This window comes from Lutra lutra, chromosome 4, assembly GCF_902655055.1.
Source record: "Lutra lutra chromosome 4, mLutLut1.2, whole genome shotgun sequence".
NCBI classification, from domain to species: domain Eukaryota; kingdom Metazoa; phylum Chordata; class Mammalia; order Carnivora; family Mustelidae; genus Lutra; species Lutra lutra.
In genome coordinates, this window is record NC_062281.1 from 167,418,051 (window position 1) to 167,439,263 (window position 21,213).

General features: G+C 41.2%; 1 protein-coding gene across 25 annotated transcripts in view; it reads right to left on the reverse strand.

Annotated features, from left to right (window-relative positions):
• The window catches only part of MACF1 (microtubule actin crosslinking factor 1), a 347,599-nt gene that overhangs the window by 113,054 nt on the left and 213,332 nt on the right, over nt 1-21,213 (reverse strand). For 19 of the 25 annotated variants that reach the window (XM_047723651.1, XM_047723648.1, XM_047723650.1 and 16 more), the window contains 6 exons: nt 15,110-20,548; nt 14,445-14,594; nt 12,185-12,400; nt 11,948-12,097; nt 2,559-2,792; nt 130-279 (listed from right to left, as the gene is read on the reverse strand). In XM_047723651.1, the coding sequence (XP_047579607.1) occupies nt 130-279; nt 2,559-2,792; nt 11,948-12,097; nt 12,185-12,400; nt 14,445-14,594; nt 15,110-20,548 (6,339 nt within the window). The remainder of the gene's footprint in view (nt 1-129; nt 280-2,558; nt 2,793-11,947; nt 12,098-12,184; nt 12,401-14,444; nt 14,595-15,109; nt 20,549-21,213) is intronic. The other 6 variants (XM_047723646.1, XM_047723649.1, XM_047723645.1 and 3 more) reach the window with 1 other exon arrangement.

Consider the following 21,213-nt stretch of genomic DNA (forward strand, 5'->3'; position numbering starts at 1 on the left):
GACTCTAAGCTTCATGAGAACAGAAATATTTACTGTTATGTTGCCAGCATGAAGCACTGTGCCTGGCACATAGTAAGCCTTTATGAAGACTTGATGGAGGAAGAGAAAAGTGAATTAATTCATACTGACCTTCAAGTCACTCTGGTTCTTCTGCAAAGCAGAGAGATCCTGCTGGGTAGCTCTACCTTGGTGGCCTGCCAATGCACTTTCTGCCCGTCCTAGCCAGCTGCAAAGATCCTCCAGTTTCTGGTGACAGGTATTTTGCTGTTTCTGCAGGGTCTAATTAAAATGCAAAGGGGTTAAGAGATGATTAAAAATTCTCATTTTACAAATACAAGATAGCTCCCTGAAATGTAAAACAGAAAGGTTATATCTTAAGGATGGAAGAGTTGGTGAGAGACTAGAACAGGAAAAAGCACAGAAGTCATATTCAGAAAACTCCCCTCATTTGGACAGTCTGTTGATTTGGGTCAACAGTTTGGATTCTATTCAGGGGTAATTTCAGGTGAGAACGCTCCCCAGTTTTGGTTGGGAGTTCCTTTCCAGACTACTGTTAATAGCCCTGGAAATGGAGAACAGAGAGCCCAGATGCTTCAAATCCGTAAATGATAATGGAGATAATAATAAATTAGTGGTTATGATCAAGTCCTCCACTAGAACTAGAGGATATGCTACATACTAAGTTAAAATACAGAACATTAGAAGGACTGCATTAAGGGGGGGGGAATCAAGAATCTGGATAATTCATAAGCTAATTGAGCTTCTTAATAATTGAGCTAACTTTATAAATCAAATGTCTCATAAATGCAGATACCCATTAAATGGAATGATTACATGCCAGGCATGAGCGGCTTGGCTATTTTCAGAAGGAAACTGCCCAAGAATAGCAACTGGCTCATTCCTTCAGGTGTCGACAAGTGATATCAAAGACAAAAGTCAGGCCCACAGGGAGGGAGGGAATATGTTTCTGTGCCTGATCCTTTCTCCGAATCTCATCTCGACTATATGACACTGAAGCACCTAATTGAGCCATTGAGCATGATGTGTTCTCCTGACCATCCTTCTAGAACATTGTCCACCAGTTTCTACCTTCTGATGGTGTTTAGTCACCTGCACTTACAAACAGGTGCCCACATTGGCCCTCTCTCCCCCTCTTTAGGACAAATAGAAGGGCTCTGGAAGAGAACTCCTAAGAGCTCTTCAGCTGTAAAACGGGATCTCCATGGGTTAGGATGGGTGCAGACTGAATCTGAAAAAAGCAAAGCAAACAAGTTAACACACAGACATACACATGCATTCAGGGCAAATATAGAGAGAAGCAGAGCATTTCTGACAATAACAAGGTTAATAAATATTGTGGAATTAATTATGCGCTTGGAGAGAATGTTCACATGCAGTTCTACCACTTGCTGCAACTCAGGGGCCTACCCTGGATCCAGGCTGGGTCTTAAAGTGCCTCAGACCAGTGCTATTTCATTAATTATCCACAGACTATACCATGTTATATATGTTTCCAAGTGAGGATATTGCATATTTTCAGATTTGGAAAGTAACCTGAAGGGCTGCATCAGTATTTTATTTCAATTCAGTACGGTTGGAACAACAAGCAGTAATGTGGGGACATACGGAATTGACTAACTTAATTTTGGCTGAGCCTAACTCAAAGGCTCCATTCAACTTTGCACAACATTTAATAAAGGTGACCCTGAGATAGATTGCTGGTGATAATGACATTCTTCTTCTTCTTCTTTTTTTTTTTGATAATGACATTCTAATACCATCTTGTTCAACTCCAACTTACTGTTCAAACAGCAAAGATGCCTAAGCATCATTCTTGGTATTCTTAGGTTATGATGTTACCATCAATGGAATTATGTTGAGTTTTGCAATAAGAGGGTTGTGACAGATGGTGGTAGGATGGTTTTTTTAAAAGATGTTAACACCTAGTTCTACACCCTGTTTTCCATAACTGAATGAGCACTGGGCATCATAGTGTAAAGAAAGGTGCTAGAAATTAATCATGATTTTAAAAATGCTAAAAAATTAATACGATTCTGATAAAAAATTCGTTGTCAGCTGTTTGAAGGTGGTCAAAGAATATTACTGTTAATCATGTGAAAAGCCCCAGAATAAAATTCATTTCAGAACCATTCTTCTCAAGAGCTCAGAATACCTAACTGTTCCTAATGGCTGTCAAAAGAATGCTGAGGGAGAAAGGAGGAGAAATAAGGACGAAGGATATGACTTTTGTTTGGAAGTCAGACACAATGAGACACAGAGAGGGTCAAGTCTAACTAAAAGGAAAATACTTGCACGTGCATACATACGTAAACACGCACATTCTCTCACAGCACACATAAAACCAAAAACATGGCAAGAAATACAGCCAGAACAGCTGCCTCCTAGACCAGTACAGAATGGTCTGGAGGAAATGAAATTTCAAAAATTGGTCAATACAGGCTCCTAGAATCATGACAGATGGAGTCTGACCAGAAATCTCAAGGACAGAGAAGGTACCCCAAAAGATAAAGTGAGCCCAGCCGCTGGTTCAGTCTGACCTTGACCTGGGCTGCCTGCTCCATTTGTTGAAAATGGCCCTGCAAGGCATCCATCTGAGCTGCGGTCTGCTCCACAAGATCCTGAAAGGACCTCTGCAGTTCACTCAGAAGGCTCAGCATTTGCCGGTTCTGCTGAGGGGATAGGTCCTGGGCGTGCTCAGAGATAAAGAACTGAGTATCAAAAGCAAGAGCATTGAGCTGAGATTTCCTTTCAGCCATGGGCTGCTTCAGATCCTAAGTAAGGAAATAAAAAAATTAAAAATAAAACAATAAAACTTCTCATTCTGTCAAAGCAGAAGCTCTTGGTTTTAATTAAAGAGTCAACATAAATAAAGAGGGATTAATTTGCTGCATTTCTTTTTTTTTTCTTTTTAAAAAATTTTTATTTTTTATAAACATATATTTTTATCCCCAGGGGTACAGGTCTGCGAATTGCCAGGTTTACACACTTCACAGCACTCACCATAGCACATACCCTCCCCAATATCCATAACCACACCCCCCTCTCCCAACCCCTCTCCCCCCATCAACCCTGTTTGTTTTGTGAGATTAAGAGTCACTTATGGTTTGTCTCCCTCCAAATCCCATCTTGTTTCATTTACTCTTCTCCTACCCCCTCAACCCCCCATGTTGCATCTCCTCTCCCTCATATCAGGGAGATCATATGATAGTTGTCTTTCTCCCATTGACTTATTTCGCTAAGCATGATACCCTCTAGTTCCATCCACGTCGTCGCAAATGGCAAGATTTCATTTCTTTTGATGGCTGCATAGTATTCCATTGTGTATATATACCACATCTTCTTTATCCATTCGTCTGTTGATGGACATCTAGGTTCTTTCCATAGTTTGACTATTGTAGACATTGCTGCTATAAACATTCGGGTGCACGTGCCCCTTCGGATCACTACGTTTGTATCTTTAGGGTAAATACCCAGCAGTGCAATTGCTGGGTCATACGGTAGTTCTATTTTCAACATTTTGAGGAACCTCCATGCTTTTTTCCAGAGTGGTTGCACCAGCTTGCATTCCCACCAACAGTGTAGGAGGGTTCCCCTTTCTCCGCATCCTCGCCAGCATCTGTCATTTCCTGACTTGTTAATTTTAGCCATTCTGACTGGTGTGAGGTGATATCTCATTGTGGTTTTGATTTGTATTTCCCTGATGCCGAGTGATATGGAGCACTTTTTCATGTGTCTGTTGGCCATCTGCATGTCTTCTTTGCAGAAATGTCTGTTCATGTCCTCTGCCCATTTCTTGGTTGGATTATTTGTTCTTTGGGTGTTGAGTTTGCTAAGTTCTTTATAGATTTTGGACACTAGCCCTTTATCTGATATGTCATTTGCAAATATCTTCTCCCATTCTGTCAGTTGTCTTTTGGTTTTGTTAATTGTTTCCTTTGCTGTGCAAAAGCTTTTGATCTTGATAAAATCCCAAAAGTTCATTTTTGCCCTTGCTTCCCTTGCCTTTGGTGATGTTCCTAGGAAGATGTTGTTGCGGCTGACGTCGAAGAGGTTGCTGCCTGTGTTTTCCTCGAGGATTTTGATGGATTCCTTTCTCACATTGAGATCCTTCATCCATTTTGAGTCTATTTTTGTGTGTGGTGTAAGGAAATGATCCAATTTCATTTTTCTGCATGTGGCTGTCCAATTTTCCCAACACCATTTATTGAAGAGGCTGTCTTTTTTCCATTGGACATTCTTTCCTGCTTTGTCGAAGATGAGTTGACCACAGAGTTGAGGGTCTATTTCTGGGCTCTCTATTCTGTTCTATTGATCTATGTGTCTGTTTTTGTGCCAGTACCATGCTGTCTTGATGATGACAGCTTTGTAATAGAGCTTGAGGTCCGGAATTGTGATGCCACCAACTTTGGCTTTCTTTTTCAATATTCCTTTGGCTATTCGAGGTCTTTTCTGGTTCCATATAAATTTTAGGATTATTTGTTCCATTTCTTTGAAAAAAATGGATGGTACTTTGATGGGAATTACATTAAATGTGTAGATTGCTTTAGGTAGCATAGACATTTTCACAATATTTATTCTTCCAATCCAGGAGCATGGAACATTTTTCCATTTCTTTGTGTCTTCCTCAATTTCTTTCATGAGCACTTTATAGTTTTCTGTGTATAGATTCTTAGTCTCTTTGGTTAGGTTTATTCCTAGGTATCTTATAGTTTTGGGTGCAATTGTAAATGGGATGGACTCCTTAATTTCTCTTTCTTCTGTCTTGTTGTTGGTGTAGAGAAATGCAACTGATTTCTGTGCATTGATTTTATATCCTGACACTTTACTGAATTCCTGTACAAGTTCTGGCAGTTTTGGAGTGGAGTCTTTTGGGTTTTCCACATATAGTATCATATCATCTGCGAAGAGTGATAGTTTGACTTCTTCTTTGCCGATTTGGATGCCTTTAATTTCCTTTTGTTGTCTGACTGCTGAGGCTAGGACTTCTAGTACTATGTTGAATAGCAGTGGTGATAACGGACATCCCTGCCGTGTTCCTGACCTTAGAGGAAAAGCTTTCAGTTTTTCTCCATTGAGAATGATATTTGCCGTGGGTTTTTCATAGATGGCTTTGATAATATTGAGGTATGTGACCTCTATCCCTACACTTTGAAGAGTTTTGATCAGGAAGGGATGCTGCACTTATTCAAATGCTTTTTCAGCATCTATGGAGAGTATCATATGATTCTTGTTCTTTCTTTTATTAATGTGTTGTATCACATTGATTGATTTGTGGATGTTGAACCAACCTTGCAGCCCTGGAATAAATCCCACTTGGTCGTGGTGAATAATCCTTTTAATGTACTGTTGAATCCTATTGGCTAGTATTTTGGCGAGAATTTTTGCATCTGTGTTCATCAAGGATATTGGTCTGTAGTTCTCTTTTTTGATGGGATCCTTGTCTGGTTTTGGGATCAAGGTGATGCTGGCCTCATAAAATGAGTTTGGAAGTTTTCCTTCTATTTCTATTTTTTGGAACAGTTTCAGGAGAATAGGAATTAGTTCTTCTTTAAATGTTTGGTAGAATTCCCCCGGGAAGCCATCTGGCCCTGGGCTTTTGTTTGTTTGGAGATTTTTGATGACTGTTTCAATCTCCTTACTGGTTATGGGTCTGTTCAGGCTTTCTATTTCTTCCTGGTTCAGTTGTGGTAGTTTATATGTCTCTAGGAATGCATCCATTTCTTCCAGATTGTCAAATTTGTTGGCATAGAGTTGCTCATAGTATGTTCTTATAATTGTCTGTATTTCTTTGGTGTTAGTTGTGATCTCTCCTCTTTCATTCATGATTTTATTTATTTGGGTCCTTTCTCTTTTCTTTTTGATAAGTCTGGCCAGGGGTTTATCAATCTTATTAATTCTTTCAAAGAACCAGCTCCTAGTTTTGTTGATTTGTTCTATTGTTTTTTTGGTTTCTATTTCATTGATTTCTGCTCTGATCTTTATGATTTCTCTTCTCCTGCTGGGTTTAGGGTTTCTTTCGTGTTCTTTCTCCAGCTCCTTTAGGTGTAGGGTTAGGTTGTGTACCTGAGACCTTTCTTGTTTCTTGAGAAAAGGCTTGTACCACTATATATTTTCCTCTCAGGACTGCCTTTTTTGTGTCCCACAGATTCTGAACCGTTGTGTTTTCATTATCATTTGTTTCCATAAATTTTTTCAATTCTTCTTTAATTTCCTGGTTGACCCATTCATTCTTTAGAAGGATGCTGTTTAGTCTCCATGTATTTGGGTTCTTTCCAAATTTCCTCTTGTTATTGAGTTCTAGCTTTAGAGCATTGTGGTCTGAAAATATGCAGGGAATGATCCCAATCTTTTGATACTGGTTGAGACTTGATTTAGGACCAAGAATGTGATCTATTCTGGAGAATGTTCCATGTGCACTAGAGAAGAAGGTGTATTCTGTTGCTTTGGGATGAAATGTTCTGAATATATCTGTGATGTCCATCTGGTCCAGTGTGTCATTTAAGGCCTTTATTTCCTTGTTGATCTTTTGCTTGGATGATCTGTCCATTTCAGTGAGGGGAGTATTAAAATCCCCTACTATTATTGTATTATTGTCAATGTGTTTCTTTGATTTTGTTATTAATTGGTTTATATAGTTGGCTGCTCCCATGTTAGGGGCATAGATATTTAAAATTGTTAGATCTTCTTGTTGGACAGTTCCTTTGAGTATGATATAGTGTCCTTCCTCATCTCTTATTATAGTCTTTGGCTTAAAATCTAATTGATCTGATATAAGGATTGCCACTCCTGCTTTCTTCTGATGTCCATTAGCATGGTAAATTCTTTTCCACCCCCTCACTTTAAACCTGGAGGGGTCTTCAGGTTTAAGATGAGTTTCTTGTAGGCAACATATAGATGGGTTTTGTTTTTTTATCCATTCTGATACCCTGTGTCTTTTGATTGGGGCATTTAGCCCATTAACATTCAGGGTAAGTATTGAGAGATATGAATTTAGTGCCATTGTATTGCCTGTAAGGTGACTGTTATTGTATATTGTTTCTGTTTCTTTCTGATCTACTACTTTTAGGGTCTCTCTTTGCTTAGAGGACCCCTTTCAATATTTCCTGTAGAGCTGGTTTGGTATTTGCAAATTCTTTCAGTTTTTGTTTGTCCTGGAAGCTATTAATCTCTCCTTCTATTTTCAATGATAGCCTAGCTGGATATAGTATTCTTGGCTGCATGTTTTTCTCATTTAGTACTCTGAATATATCATGCCAGCTCTTTCTGGCCTGCCAGGTCTCTGTGGATAAGTCTGCTGACAATCTAATATTTTTACCATTGTACGTTACAGACTTCTTTTCCCGGGCTGCTTTCAGGATCTTTTCTTTGTCACTAAGACTTGTCAATTTTACTATTAGGTGACGGGGTGTGGACCTATTCTTATTGATTTTGAGGGGGGTTCTCTGAACCTCCTGGATTTTGATGCTTGTTCCCTTTGCCATATTGGGGAAATTCTCTCCAATAATTCTCTCCAACATACCTTCTGCTCCCCTCTCTGTTTCCTCTTCTTCTGGAATCCCAATTATTCTAATGTTGTTTCGTCTTATGGTGTCACTTATCTCTCGAATTCTCCCCTCGTGGTCCAGTAGCTGTTTGTCCCTCTTTTGCTCAGCTTCTTTATTCTCTGTCATTTGGTCTTCTATATCGCTAATTCTTTCTTCTGCCTCATTTATCCTAGCAGTGAGAGCCTCCATTTTTGATTGCACCTCATTAATAGCTTTTTTGATTTCAACTTGGTCAGATTTTAGTTCTTTTATTTCTCCAGAAAGGGCTTTTATATCTCCCGAGAGGGTTGCTTTAATATCTTCCATGCCTTTTTCAAGCCCGGCTAGAACCTTGAGAATCGTCATTCTGAACTCTAGATTTGACATATTACCAATGTCTGTATTGATTAGGTCCCTAGCCTTTGGTACTGCTTCTTGTTCTTTTTTTTGTTGTGAATTTTTCCGCCTTGTCATTTTGTCCAGATAAGAGTATATGAAGGAGCAAGTAAAATACTAAAAGGGTGGCAACAACCCCAGGAAAATATGCTTTAGCCAAATCAGAAGAGATCCCAAATCGTGAGGGGGGGGAAGGGGATAAAAAGGGGTTCAGAAAGAAAAAAAAAAAAAAAACTATTAAAAAAAGAAAGCCGATAAAAAATATAAAAAGGAAAAAATATATATATATATATTAGATAAACTATTTAAAAAACGTTAAAAAAGAAAATGGTAAAAGTTTAAAAAATTTAGCAGAAGAAGAGAAAAAAAATGGAAAAAGAAAAAAAAATTAAATTAACTGCAAGGCTAAAGAATCATGGGGAGAAAGCCATGAGTTCCGTGCTTTGCTTTCTTCTCCTCTGGAATTCCGCCGCTCTCCTTGGTATTGAAACTGCACTCCTCGGTAGGTGAACTTGGTCCTGGCTGGGTTTCTCGTTGATCTTCTGGGGGAGGGGCCTGTTGTAGTGATTCTCAAGCGTCTTTGCCCCAGGCGGAGTTGCACTGCCCTTACCCGGGGCAGGGCTGAGTAATCCGCTCGGGTTTGCTTTTGGGAGCTTTTGTTCCCTGAGCGCTTTCCGTAGAGTTCCGGAAGACGGGAATGAAGATGGCGGCCTCCCGGTCTCCGGCCCAGAGGCGCCAAGAGCCCGGGGCCCCACTCCTCAGTGCGCCCTCAGAGAACAGCGCCCAATTACTCCCGTCACCCTGGCCTCCGGCCTTGCTCTGAGCTGACCGAGCCTGCGACCCGTTAAGGTAACCCCGAGTTTAGAGCTTACTCCTCGGCTCTGTCTCTGTAGCCGGCTTCCCTGTTCTAATACCGGTAAGCTCTGCGACACTCAGACACCCCTGATCCTTCTGTGACCCTGTGGGACCTGAGGCCGCGCTGATCCCTCCTGGGCTTCACCCCAGTTAAGCCTCTGGAGCGATGTCCCTCAGCGGAACAGACTTTTAAAAGTCCTGATTTTGTGGGGCGCCTGGGTGGCTCAGTGGGTTAAGGCCTCCGCCTTCGGCTGGAGTCGTGGTTCCAGGGTCCTGGGATCGAGCCCCGCGTTGGGCTCTCTGCTCAGCGGGGAGCCTGCTTCCTGCTCTCTCTCTCTCTCTGCTTCTCTGCCTGCTTGTGATCTCTGTCAAAATAGATGAATAAAATCTTTAAAAAAAAAAAAAAAAGTCCTGATTTTGTGCTCCATTGCTCCGCCGCTCGCCGGGAGCCGGCCCCTCCCGCCGCGGTCTATCTTCCCAGTCGCTTTGGATTCACTTCTCCGCCAGTCCTACCTTTCAGAAAGTGGTTGATTTTCTGTTTCTAGAGTTGCTGTTCTTCTTCTCTTCAATCTCCCGTTGGATTTGTAGGTGTTTGCAATCTTTAGATAAGCTATTTAGCTGATCTCCCGCTACTTGAAGTAGTCTCAGCCTGCTACTTCTCCGCCATCTTGACTCCTCCCCCAATTTGCTGTATTTCTATCATTGATAGTGATCATTTCTAGGGCCAAACCAGCACAGGAAATCTCTCTTTTTTGGTCTCTCCAAATTCCTCATATCTTACAATTAGGTTTTCTTTACTGAACCTTATCTCCAAATGCAGTAAATTTTTATTTTTTTATGTTAATAGAATTATACTAATGCTAATCCAGGTCTCTGTAAAAAAAATCTTTTTAACATTTGGAAAATTTATCATGAATTTCTAGTCTGAGATAGATTGGCCTAATCGTACTTTCTTAGGTTCAAATATCTATTTGTATTTGTCTAGCAGTGAGTTGCTAGAAAGCCAGAAGTAGGGAGGTACTCAATTTATTTGTAGTACACCACTACATGGTTTTTAGAGTAAATAAAGTTGCTTATACATTTTTAAACAAGTTTTTTTTTTTAAAGATTTTATTTATTCATTTGACAGAGATCAAGGTAGGCAGAGAGGCAGACAGAGAGAGAGGAAAGGAAACAGGCTCCCCGCTGAGCAGAGAGCCCAATATGGGGCTCGATCCCAGGACCCCGAGATCATGACCCGAGCTGAAGGCAGAGGCCCAACCCACTGAGCCACCCAGGCACCTATTAAGGGTATAAAAGATTACAGACTTTCCTATATAATAGTTACATATATATACCTACCTACCACTAGAATTTATCTCTTTTTAGATGATTAAAAGCATGCACTTTTTCCACAAATATGTAGTGGTCATCAGCTATGTAACACTGGATGCAATAAAAACAATTAGATCTCTATTGCTTTGAAACCAAGGGTAGTCAGCAATCCTGCAGAGCAGACAGAAAGGGGTTCTTGCATATTTATCATTAAGCTAAGTGTCTTTCTTCATCTTTGATGAATGGATTTGGGAAACTGTCATTAGGAAAACAAGACTTAGACTGTGGCTGCCTTTCCAGTAAGGCATTCATTTAAATTATAACTTGGGGAGGAAACCATGCATGAGATGCTTTGTGTATGTTTTTGGTTTTTTTTTTTTTTTTTAAGATTTTATTTATTTATTTGACAGACAGAGATCACAAGCAGGCAGAGAGGCTGGCAGAGAGAGAGAGGGGGAAGCAGGCTCTCCGATGAGCAGAGAGCTGGATGGAGGACTAGATCCCAGGATCCTGGGATCATGACCTGAGCCGAAGGCAGAGGCCTTAACCCACTGAGCCACCCAGGCATCCCAGATGCTCTGTGTTTTTATATTGTATACTATGTCACAGGAATTTTATTCACTCTTGTTTTTTTTATACTCTCCTAGTGAGCAGATCAAGTCTGTAACTCACTCGCCTAACTAAAGATTTGGAGGAAAAGGCATGGATGAAGATGGCAGGTCAACTCTTGCAAGACAAAAAGGGATGGGTTGGGATGCCTGGGTGGCTCAGTGGGTCAAGTGTCTGCCTTTGGCTCAGGTCATGATCCCAGGATCCTGGGATCGAATCTCGCATCAGGCTCCTTGCTCTGTCTGCCGCTCCCTCTGCTTGGGAGCTGACAAATAAATAAAAGCTTTTTAAAAAAAGGGGTTGAGGGAAGATGGGTTGCATCCAAGAAGCCTGACCATGGTCAAATTATGTCTGCTTCTCTTAAGACTGGGGAAAAGGGAGAGGATAAAACAGAAGGAGAGGGCATCTTTAGTTCTGTTCTGACTTTAGAAAGAATTTAAGGAGTGTCTATCTATAGCAGAGGGCAGATAAACCAGTGTGAGTGATATCTGATACTATCTTAAGTATAACCAAAACAAAGAATAATGTTGGGAGGAAAAACAAACACCTCAAGTCTTGAGTATCTCAGTGTTTACTTTTCCCTCAATGACTTATAAAAAGAATCAATTAATTTAAAGCTTAAGGAGAAGAAAAGCATCCCTCTAGATCAGTGGTTGGTAATCAACAGTCCCCAGACCAAATCTGCCTGCCACCTGTTTTTGTAAATAAAGTTTTACTGTAACACATCCATGAACATTCATTTATGTACTGTCTACAGATGCTCTGATGTTTCAACAGTAAAGGTGAATGGGTGCTACAGAAATGGTTTATTTGTGTATGACCTACAAGGCCTAAAATATTTACTATCTGGCCCTCTACAGAAAAAGTTTGCCAAGCCATGCTCTCAATCATGGATCAGTAAGTCTCCTGAAATTGGTGTATGTAAAATTAGAAACAAAGGACGGATAATAGATATTCACTTATAAAGACAAGATGAAGATGAAAATAATAGGCCATTCCAGACTCTCTCTCTAAGAACAGATGCAAGGAGAAATAACCATAATCATTGAAGCTCTAAGGGTATGATAACCTAAAAACACAGCAGACTTTACTTCTAAAATGGAATATCAGTTTTCCTGAGAAAGAGAAATACAGATCCTGGTTTGCCTCGCAGGAAAATAAAATTGATATAATATTGATGTAACTCAGAGGACGATGAAAACCCACTTGAGAATGGGTGGGGCGCCTACCTTGTACTGTTGGAGACGGTGTTTCAGACTGTCAGTGTCGGTTTCATCGTTACATCCCTCACTGTTCAGAAGAAGAGTCATACTGCCAACCCAGGCTCTCAGATCTTGAAGTCGGCCTTCTAACTGTTCGTACTGATTCAACACTCTAGTCTAAGAAACAAATGGCAAATTAGATGAAGAAAATCTTCAAACCTGCCCAAACTTTGTGAGCCTTCGGAAATAAAAACAAGAAGCAACCTTTTTTACTTCCACAGCACTCTGGAGGTGGGGTAGTCTGGAACTCCAGGTGTCACTCACAGAGCTGAGGGACTTCTGAAGATTCTTAGCATCTTTCTCTAGAGCCTTCAACAGTTGAGCGGGGACTTCTTGAGGCTGGCTGATGATAATCTGATTCACACATTCTAATTCCTGATTCACCAAGGTGGACAGATCCTTTAGCTCCCTGTCTAATACCTGGGGGTATAAAGTGGAGTTACCTCCAAAATCAAGACTAGAACTCTTGCTATTTAGGAATAAGCTGTGAACACAGTTTTTTGTCACCTCACACCAACACCTGCTTTACGGCTTATGAAATGTTTTTATGTATGTTCATTTGTTTGTTTGGTTTTCACAATCACTCATTCTCGAGGTAGGCAGAATTGGGATCATTATTATACTGGATTTACAGAAGCAATGCCTCAGCATTTGAAAATGTTATTCTTTAATTTATTTTTGTCTAAAGTCACCCACCTCAGCGATGGAGCCAGGACTTGGATTCAGGTTTTCTGTTTCAGTGTAGTGCACCTTCCTATACAACTTGCTACCTCTTTGAGAGTGTCAGTACGCTTTATATAATCTGACACAAAATAAGTCAAGTAGAAGAACAACTCTTCCTGGGCTCTTAGGAGGCTCAGACAGTTAAGCATCTGACTTCAGCTCAGGTCGTGATCTCCGGGTCCTGGGATCGAGCCCCGCATTGGGCTCTAATCCTGCATTGGGCTCCACACTCAATAGGCAGTCTGCTTCTCCCTCTCCTCTGTCCCTCCCCCTGCTCATGCATGTGCACTCTCTGTTCAAAAAAATAAAATCTTAAAAAAAACAAAAACAAAAAATAAAACCCCCCAAAAACCAAAAGAATGACTCTTCCACTCCAAATTCCAATAGGGCAGAAGGAAAAAATTGAAAAACACCCCAACCCAGCCATCTACAATATTCTGATCCTCAGCAGTGTAGCCAGAAATACGCTGTGGGAAAGTTGGTGGTTCTGGACATGATCCTCACCTGCTCTTCAGCTGCCCTCCCAAGGCCACCCTCTGGATACTGAGAGAACTTAACCTCTACAGCCTGTCCTCATTGTGACTTTAATCTTGTGACAAGGGTTGAAGAAAAAGGGCTCCTCTTCCTTCCTCTCAAGCTGTCTCATTTTATGTCCTCAGGAATTCAGACCATCCATTATCATTTCTTCTCTCCCCTAACTTCAAGTTCTCCTTTTTTATTGGTTCTTCCTCGTCAGCCCCCAAATCTACTCAAAACATTCTTCTTTCAGTGCATCTCCTCCAGCTAGTGTCCTACCTCTCTCCTCACCTGCACCACCAAGCCTTCTGGAAAGAATGATTTACATTGATAGCTCCCCCTTCCAACTTCCCATTTGTTCTAACTGCAACCTCGTTTATGTCCTACAACTCCACTGAAACTATTCTTATTAAGGTTATCAATGACTCTGGGCACTAAATCCCCCTTTTAGTCCTCACTTGGTCTCCCTACTGTATTTACTCCTGCCACAACTCCTTGTTGAGTCTCTTCTGCTTTGGTTTCTGCGAGACCAGTGTTTCCTGATGTTCTTTAGAGATCTCCATTTTTTTAAATCTATCTTTTTTTAGCCCCTTAAATAATGGTATTTTCTTTTCCTTTCTTTTCTTAAAATAATTTTTAAAAAGATTTTTGTTTATTCATTTGAGAGAGAGAGAGACAATGAGACGACAAGGAGGGGGAGAGGCAGAGGAAGAGGGAGAAGCAGACCCCCGATGAGCTGGGAGCCAGGAGCCTGACATGAGGCTTGATCATGACCTGAGCTGAAGGTAGATACTTAATCATGAGTCACCTAGGCGCCCCAGTAACTTTTTTTTTTTTAATTTATTTGACAGACAGAGATCACAAGTAGGCAGAGAGGCAGGCAGAGAGAGAGAGGAAGGAAAGCAGGCTCCCTGCTGAGCAGAGAGCCCGATGTGGGGCTCGATCCCAGGACTCTGGGATCATGACCTGAGCCGAAGGCAGAGGCTTAACCCACTGAGGCACCCAGGCGCCCCAGTAATTTTTTTTTTTTTTTTTAAGTAGATCCATGCTGAGCCCAATACAGGGCTTGAACTCCTGACCCTGAGATCAAGATCTGAGCTGAGATCAAGAATCAGATTGCTTAACTGACTAAGCCACCCAGGTGTCCCTGAACATGTTTTTCTTCCTTAATACTCTCTATTCCCTCCAAAGCTGGTGGGCCTGCAGGAAGTCTCTGGGAACCCACCTTGGCCTGACACAACAGGTCCTGTAGCTCTGCCAGGTTTAGGTCCAGAGGTTGAATCTGTTTGGTCCTCATTTCAATGTCACGTAATAGAGAGAGATAGGATACCAGCTTCTCATCATGTTCCAGACAGAGCTGCCGGTTAAATACATTCTGTGGAGCCAAAAGAAAACTCATTCAGATCAGACTTTCACCTTTAAGTCTGCTTTTAAAAGCAGGCTGGGTCTTATTGATAGACAAATAGAAATTTTTACCACACATAGGGTGGGATGAACTAAAACATGTTATGTGTCTATGTTGTCTCAAATCAATAGACAAAAAAGTGATTTTATTAACTTCCTTAGGGAGGAGAGACTCATAATTATCAATCCATGAATATCATTTTAGCAAAACCTCCTAAAGCTATTTCGACCATAGGCACCGTCACTCTGGTATTTCAACTTAAACCCTTGCAAAATTTCAGAAAGACATGCTGCCTAATTTTCTAACAACTCTGTAACAAACAGATGATGGTACACTAAGTTATACCTTAGAGAATCATCTAGTCCCCTGAAACCGTATGTATGCACAAAATTGTATATATGTAAACTCAGTATCCAGTCAAGAGTTTTAGCATTAAACTAGTTATATCCAAAATATATACACAAACACACCACAGGAAAACTTACTTTAGCTGTTCTGGAGGGCTCTGGGTTTACACCTTCATTTCCCCTTCCCCCAGCTGTAGTCATGAAGGGAGTCTGTTCACCACCAGGGCTTTCTTTGAGATTTTCCTGTGGTGTCTTCTCATCCATCTTCACTGTAGGGTATGGGAGTAGCACTGGCTTTTCTTCACTGGTCTCTGGATTAGTGGGACTAATGGTGGCATCCTGTTGCCCTGCCCTCTCTTTTTGAGACACATCTTTGAACAGTTTCTCTGGAGGAAGGGATGCTAAGACTCTGGGAACACCCTGAGTCACCATGCCTTCAAAAGATGCTGCTTCTACACCTGTATCTATAGGGTTTGACATTTCTAGAAATTTCTCTCCAGTCATTTCCTGAGTTATTATTTTAGATGTGAGAATTCCACAAATTTCACTATCACTTTTGCTGTCCTGATGATGATAGTCCTTGCTGTGTGAGAATTCCAGATAACTGGCTTCTTTTGGGTCTACTGTGGAAACTGTAGATTCTTCTAATTTAAGAGTTCTTGTTGAGTTAAAAGGTACTTCCTGGTATGATCTTTCTTTATATTCATTAGATGAGCAAATCAGATCTTTGGTTTCTTTGGTCTTAAAAGTAATCCAGGAATCTTGAGAAGAGTTGGTCTCCAGTCTGATGGCTCCTTGGAAAGGTTTGTTTGATTCAGAAATTTGGGATCTGCTCGCAACTTGGGCCTTTCCAACTGATTCCTGGTAGTATAATCCTTTAGGTCTTAGGGTTGTAGAAGAGAATGGTTCACTCTGGGCCACACCAGAAATTTGAGATAAATCTTCTTCCGGTCTTAAGGAGAGGCTTAAATTTTTTCCTTCTTCTTCATTGACCTGATTAGGTTTGAAGAATGTTAAAACATCCTGATTTATAGAAATTCCTTTGAGTATCATTGGGGAAGAGTTTTCAGCTTTACAAATAATAGAAAATCCCAGCTCTCTACCAGCTTCTTCTCTTCTTTCATTTCTGGTTATTTCCACAGGTGGACTCTCTACATTGGATCCCTGGTCAGCTCTAATGATGGTTTCTAGATTCAACTTTTCTTCAGAAAGAATTGGCTTGTGTGTTTTGACACTTTCTTCTATAATCATTTCCCTCTTCTCCCTCTTACTTTTCTCCCTGGTATTCATTGGTTTCTGCATAACCTGCTCACTCAGCAATTTGCCTGAAGTTTCATAATCTGATTCTTGTCCTCCTGAAATAATTCTTCCTTGGCTTTCTCTTATTTCTTTAGGATCTTGACCTGATAAAGACTTCTTCATATGAGAAGAAATTTCCATTTTGGTCCCTAAGTTTTCTTGCTTTTCATTTGTATTTTTTTCCATGTCATCACTAGCCGCCTCTTTGAGTTTAAAATCACGAACTTCCGAGTGAGAGAGTGTCACTGAACCTTGGCCCAGCAATGTATCTTTATCATCACCAGGAATTATGATACTGACAGATTTTTCAGCTTCTGGAGAAGTACTCCTTTTATCTTGATCCTTGCATTCCAATTCCTTTAATGAAATTTCCCTGCTCTTTTTGGCCTGCCCCCTGGAAGAAACTCTTATTTTAACCTTTCCTTGTATAGACTGACTTCCGATCTCAAGTAATTTCTCACCAGCTCCTTTACTATAACTCATTCCAGCAGACCAATTACAAGCAACTAACATTTCCCTTCTTAGAAATTCCTTCTCTATTTCACATACTTCAACCCCATCTTGCTTTTCAACCTGAGCCCCGTGACTGCAGGACTCTGAAGTATCTATCTGGATCATAGTTGCCAATTCAGGGCTGATAAATCCTTTCTCAACAGCTTCCTTTAGAGTCACTCTTTGATCATTAAATATGTCAACAATTCCTCCATTTAATACCTGATGAGATGCAATAATTCTTGCCATGTTTTCATCTACTATTTTCTGTTCCAAAGCTGAAGCCAATGTCAGTCTTTTCCCTGTGGCAGTATCTATGATTCCCCCAGTATTTGCCTGAGCTTCCAGAACCTTCAGTGTAGATATAAAGTCCACTTTTCCAAGCTGATTTGCTTGGGACAATGTAAGCACTCTGTCACTTGCTTCATCTTTAATGTCTGAGAAGGGAATTACTTCTAGATATCTCTGTCCAGATTCAATATCAATCTTACATTTCTTTACTAATTCTGAATAAGGAACAATTCTATAATTTTCAGGATCAACAATCCCATGCATCATTCCTGAAGACAATATTGCTTTATTAGTTAACAGTCCTTCTTTTTCAGCTTCTGCCAAGGTCAATCTCTGGCCAGAAATGAGATCCACAAAGCTTCCAGTCAAAGTCTGAATTTCTTGGATTTCTCTTTTCAAGTCTGGGGTAACAAGATCTAATTTTATGGCTTCAGGAAGGGAAATAGTTTCCTTGGTTTCAGGATGAAAAAACCGATAGAGGTTTAACTTCTCAACTTTTTTGAGCTGCTTGGCTAAATCTTCATCAATGATTCCATGCTCAAAGGCATTATCAACAGAAAGTCTCATCCCAGATATATGGTGAATTAAACCTCCATCTACCACCTGCTTAGTCAACAACCTAATAGCCTCCTCTCTCTCCAGAAGTCCTCGGTCAATGGACTGCATGATTGTTAAAGGAGCTTTGCTATCAGGGTCCATAATTCCAGTTGTTTCCATTTGTAAGCTAATAAATCTCTCCCTAACTGTTTTCTCAGCATCTCTGCCCTTGGAAGCTTTCTCCAGATTTATAAGCTCTGTCTGGTCTGCACTGTCCACCAAGCCAAGATTTGAGGCCAAAGTTACTGAAACCTTTTTGCCTCGTTTTAGGTCAACAATTCCACCAGTCACCACCTGGCCCTCTAAAATTCTGGAGGCTGTTTGTGTGTCAAGAAGTCCAGCTGCAATTGCTTCCTTCACGGAGCAGAGTGTGTGGGTACGGGGGTCTAAAACACCACTAATAGCTTTGTCTGCCATGAGGACATTATGTAGTAATTTCTCATCCATCAGACCTTCATCAATGACTTCTGCAGTGGTCAAAGACTCGCAGGTCTGAGAGTCAAAGAAGCCCCGAAACATGTTCAGTTTTCCCATAAGTTTCACAGCAGTGTGACTGGGCACAATACCTCGGGCTATTGCTTCATTTAGTAAGAGCTTCTGACCTGTTTGGTTGTGAATGATACCACCATCTAGTAATTGTGCAGATAACGTATTTAAGGTAGCTTCCTGAAGCAATTCTGAAGGATGACTGCATGACAGGGAGATTTCATGACCACTGTCTTCCACATCTGTCTTGTCTAATGTCAACACACTACCGCCTACAATGTCGTGTCCTTCTGGATTTTGTTTATGGTCATCTCTATCCAAAAATGTTTTATTTAAGCTTTTCTTTTTGTCTAGAATATTCATGTCATTTTCAGACTTTAGTTCTGATTCTAAATCTAGAGTTTTCTTTACCTGAAATTGTGACTTTCTGCTTTGGGGTTTTATGACGGGCCTTCCAGTTTCACCTGGAATTTCAATTTCAAGTGTGTCTGCTTGTTCTGTCGGACACAGGAAGGAAGTCTTGCTAGGAGTCTGCCCTTCTTCCTTCAGTGTTTCAACAGGAAAAGGATCTTTGCTCACCACCAAGGTCACATCTTCAGCTTCCTCAGTGGGTACCGTAAGGAGAAATCCCCTGCTAACATTCTCTCTGGTAGCCATTCCTATTAATTCTTCCTTTTTGGTGCCCAACAACTGGCCTTTTAATTCTGATTTGCCTTTATCTAGAACCACCAAAGGATCAACATTTGGATCTCTCACTTTTTGTTCCCCCACAAACAGGTCCCTCTTAGAGTTCTCCACAGTGGAAGCTTCAATTTCTACAGTGGTCATTTTGCCTTTTGCTTCAGTGCAATCACCCTGATTAGGATATTCTTCATTCTGTAAAGGAACCTGGAATTCACGTGGCCTCACATTCAGCCCATCACAGAAAGTTTCTGTGGTTTTGACATTTACCAATTCTTGTAATTCCTTAGGAGTTTCTAGTCTCTGATGCCCAACTTCAAACACTTCTGGAGGATTTGCTTGATATTCACCTCTTGCTGTCAGTGTCTCCATCAGCTCGTTGTCTAAAAGGAGCAGCCTCTGTCCATCCTGCACATTGATATAGCTGTGAGTCATCAGCTGAAACAACAGCTTCTCACTAGGGCTTACTATGCCCTCAGTTTGACTCTGGCTCTGTGGTAGACCTACTGCTCCAGGATGAATGTTCCATTTGCTTCGTTCTGAAGACTCTGCTAATTGCATGTGGGGCATCACATCAGGTATGCAAATTGATTTTAAGTTACTGACAAGATCTTTGTCCAACATACCATCTTCTACTGCTCTTTTCCAGGACCAAACTTCTGTGCTTGCTGGTAGAAACAGAGCTTTAATATGCTGTCGGCCACTAAGGATTTTATGAGCTAATTCAGTAGACACAATACCTTGTTCCAAGGCATCTGTGATTGGGAGGATCTCTCCAGATTCAGGCCACAGCAACCCCATGAATGACCAAAGGGATTCCAGAATCACAAGGGCAATCTTAGCAGCTACTAGATCATTGTTCACTGCTTCATCTATTGTCAGCCTATGTCCAGTGATGGGGTCTATGATGCCTCCTGTCTGAAGCTGCCTTATGAGAAGAGCACAGGCCATATCTTGGTCAATCAGATTATGTCTTACAGCCTCTTCCACAGTAAGTCTGTGTCCTGTTCTTGGATCCACTATGCCACCAGCAAAAAGCTGAGCTTCCAGCAGCCGGACAGTGACTTGTCTGTCTATTAGGCCTTCCTGAACTGCACGGAAAATGCTAACCTTCCGGCCTGACTTCAAGCTCACCATTCCCCCTGCCAACTGCTTGACAGGCAGCAGTTTCAACCCTGAGTCTTGGTGGACAATACATCTCTGCATCAGATCCAGCAAACTGACTTTTTCAGCTGTGTTGGGGTCTATCAAATTCTTGGATGATTTCAGGTAAGACTCTAACACTGAGTGAAGCCTTGGAGAAATGAGGCCTTGGTGAAAAGCCTCCTCTAGGTTAATGCAGCCCTCATTAGGGGGGAGACTGAAACCTCCAGTTGCCAGGTGAGCTTCTAAGACTTTCAGTCCAACTTTCTCACTGATTATTTTCTTGTCAATTGCTTCCACTACAGAAAGAAGGCCTTTGCTCTCAGGAAGCCCACTTATTAAGGACAGAGCATCCTGTAGTTCTTGGAACTGCTGGTACATCTGGGGATTAATGAGGTTCCTGGCTAGACCTTCCTCCAAAGAGAGCTTTTCGCTGGTCTCAGGGGCAATGAGGCCAGACATGATAACCTGGGATTCCAGGAGCACAAGGCCTGTGTCTTGGTCAATGAGGCCCTTTTGCATGGCTCGGAAGATGGGAAATATCTCCACTGTGCCTAGGTCAATCACCCCAGCAACTGCTCTGCAACCCTAAAAAAAAAAAAATGAGAAAGAAAACTGAATCAGAGAAGCCCAGCTATTGAAAGGATTCGTTCATAGAACTACAGTATATCAAATTCTGACCACAAGAAAAACCCAGCCTGGGATGAGCCCCAATGTGTAAGAAACACTCTAGAGCCTGGCAGCATTAATACTAAGAAAGAATTTGTCTAAACTGCAGAATGTTGACCATGGCCAGAAGTTCACAGATTACTTGATGGATGTAGCATTAAGCATATCTGAGTGACAAGCTCTACAAAGTAGCAAGCAGTGAAAGTGAAAGGTCAACTATTTCTAAGACTAAATCACCACAAAGATTCTTTTAGAAATATACCAGTTCCCCAGAAGTGAGAAGTCAACTCTACATAGCAAACTTCTCAATGCTGCAACCCATGCAGAAGACTCTTGAAATAGTACTTCTGTGATGAGTTGAGCAGGACCAGTTCACAGGATTAGAAGACATATTCAAGCAAGGCCAGTAGCCACACAACAGGTGTGCATCTCTGTAAACAGCCCAGCATGTAGTACTCAAGCAGCTGTTTTACAATTGGGGCAGTCATTGTCAGTGGCCACTGTTCGTGCCTTCCAAGTCTGTAGCCCTGAGTTAAACTAGTTCTGGGAACTGGAAGTAGCAAGTAAAGGAAGGAAGAGACTGG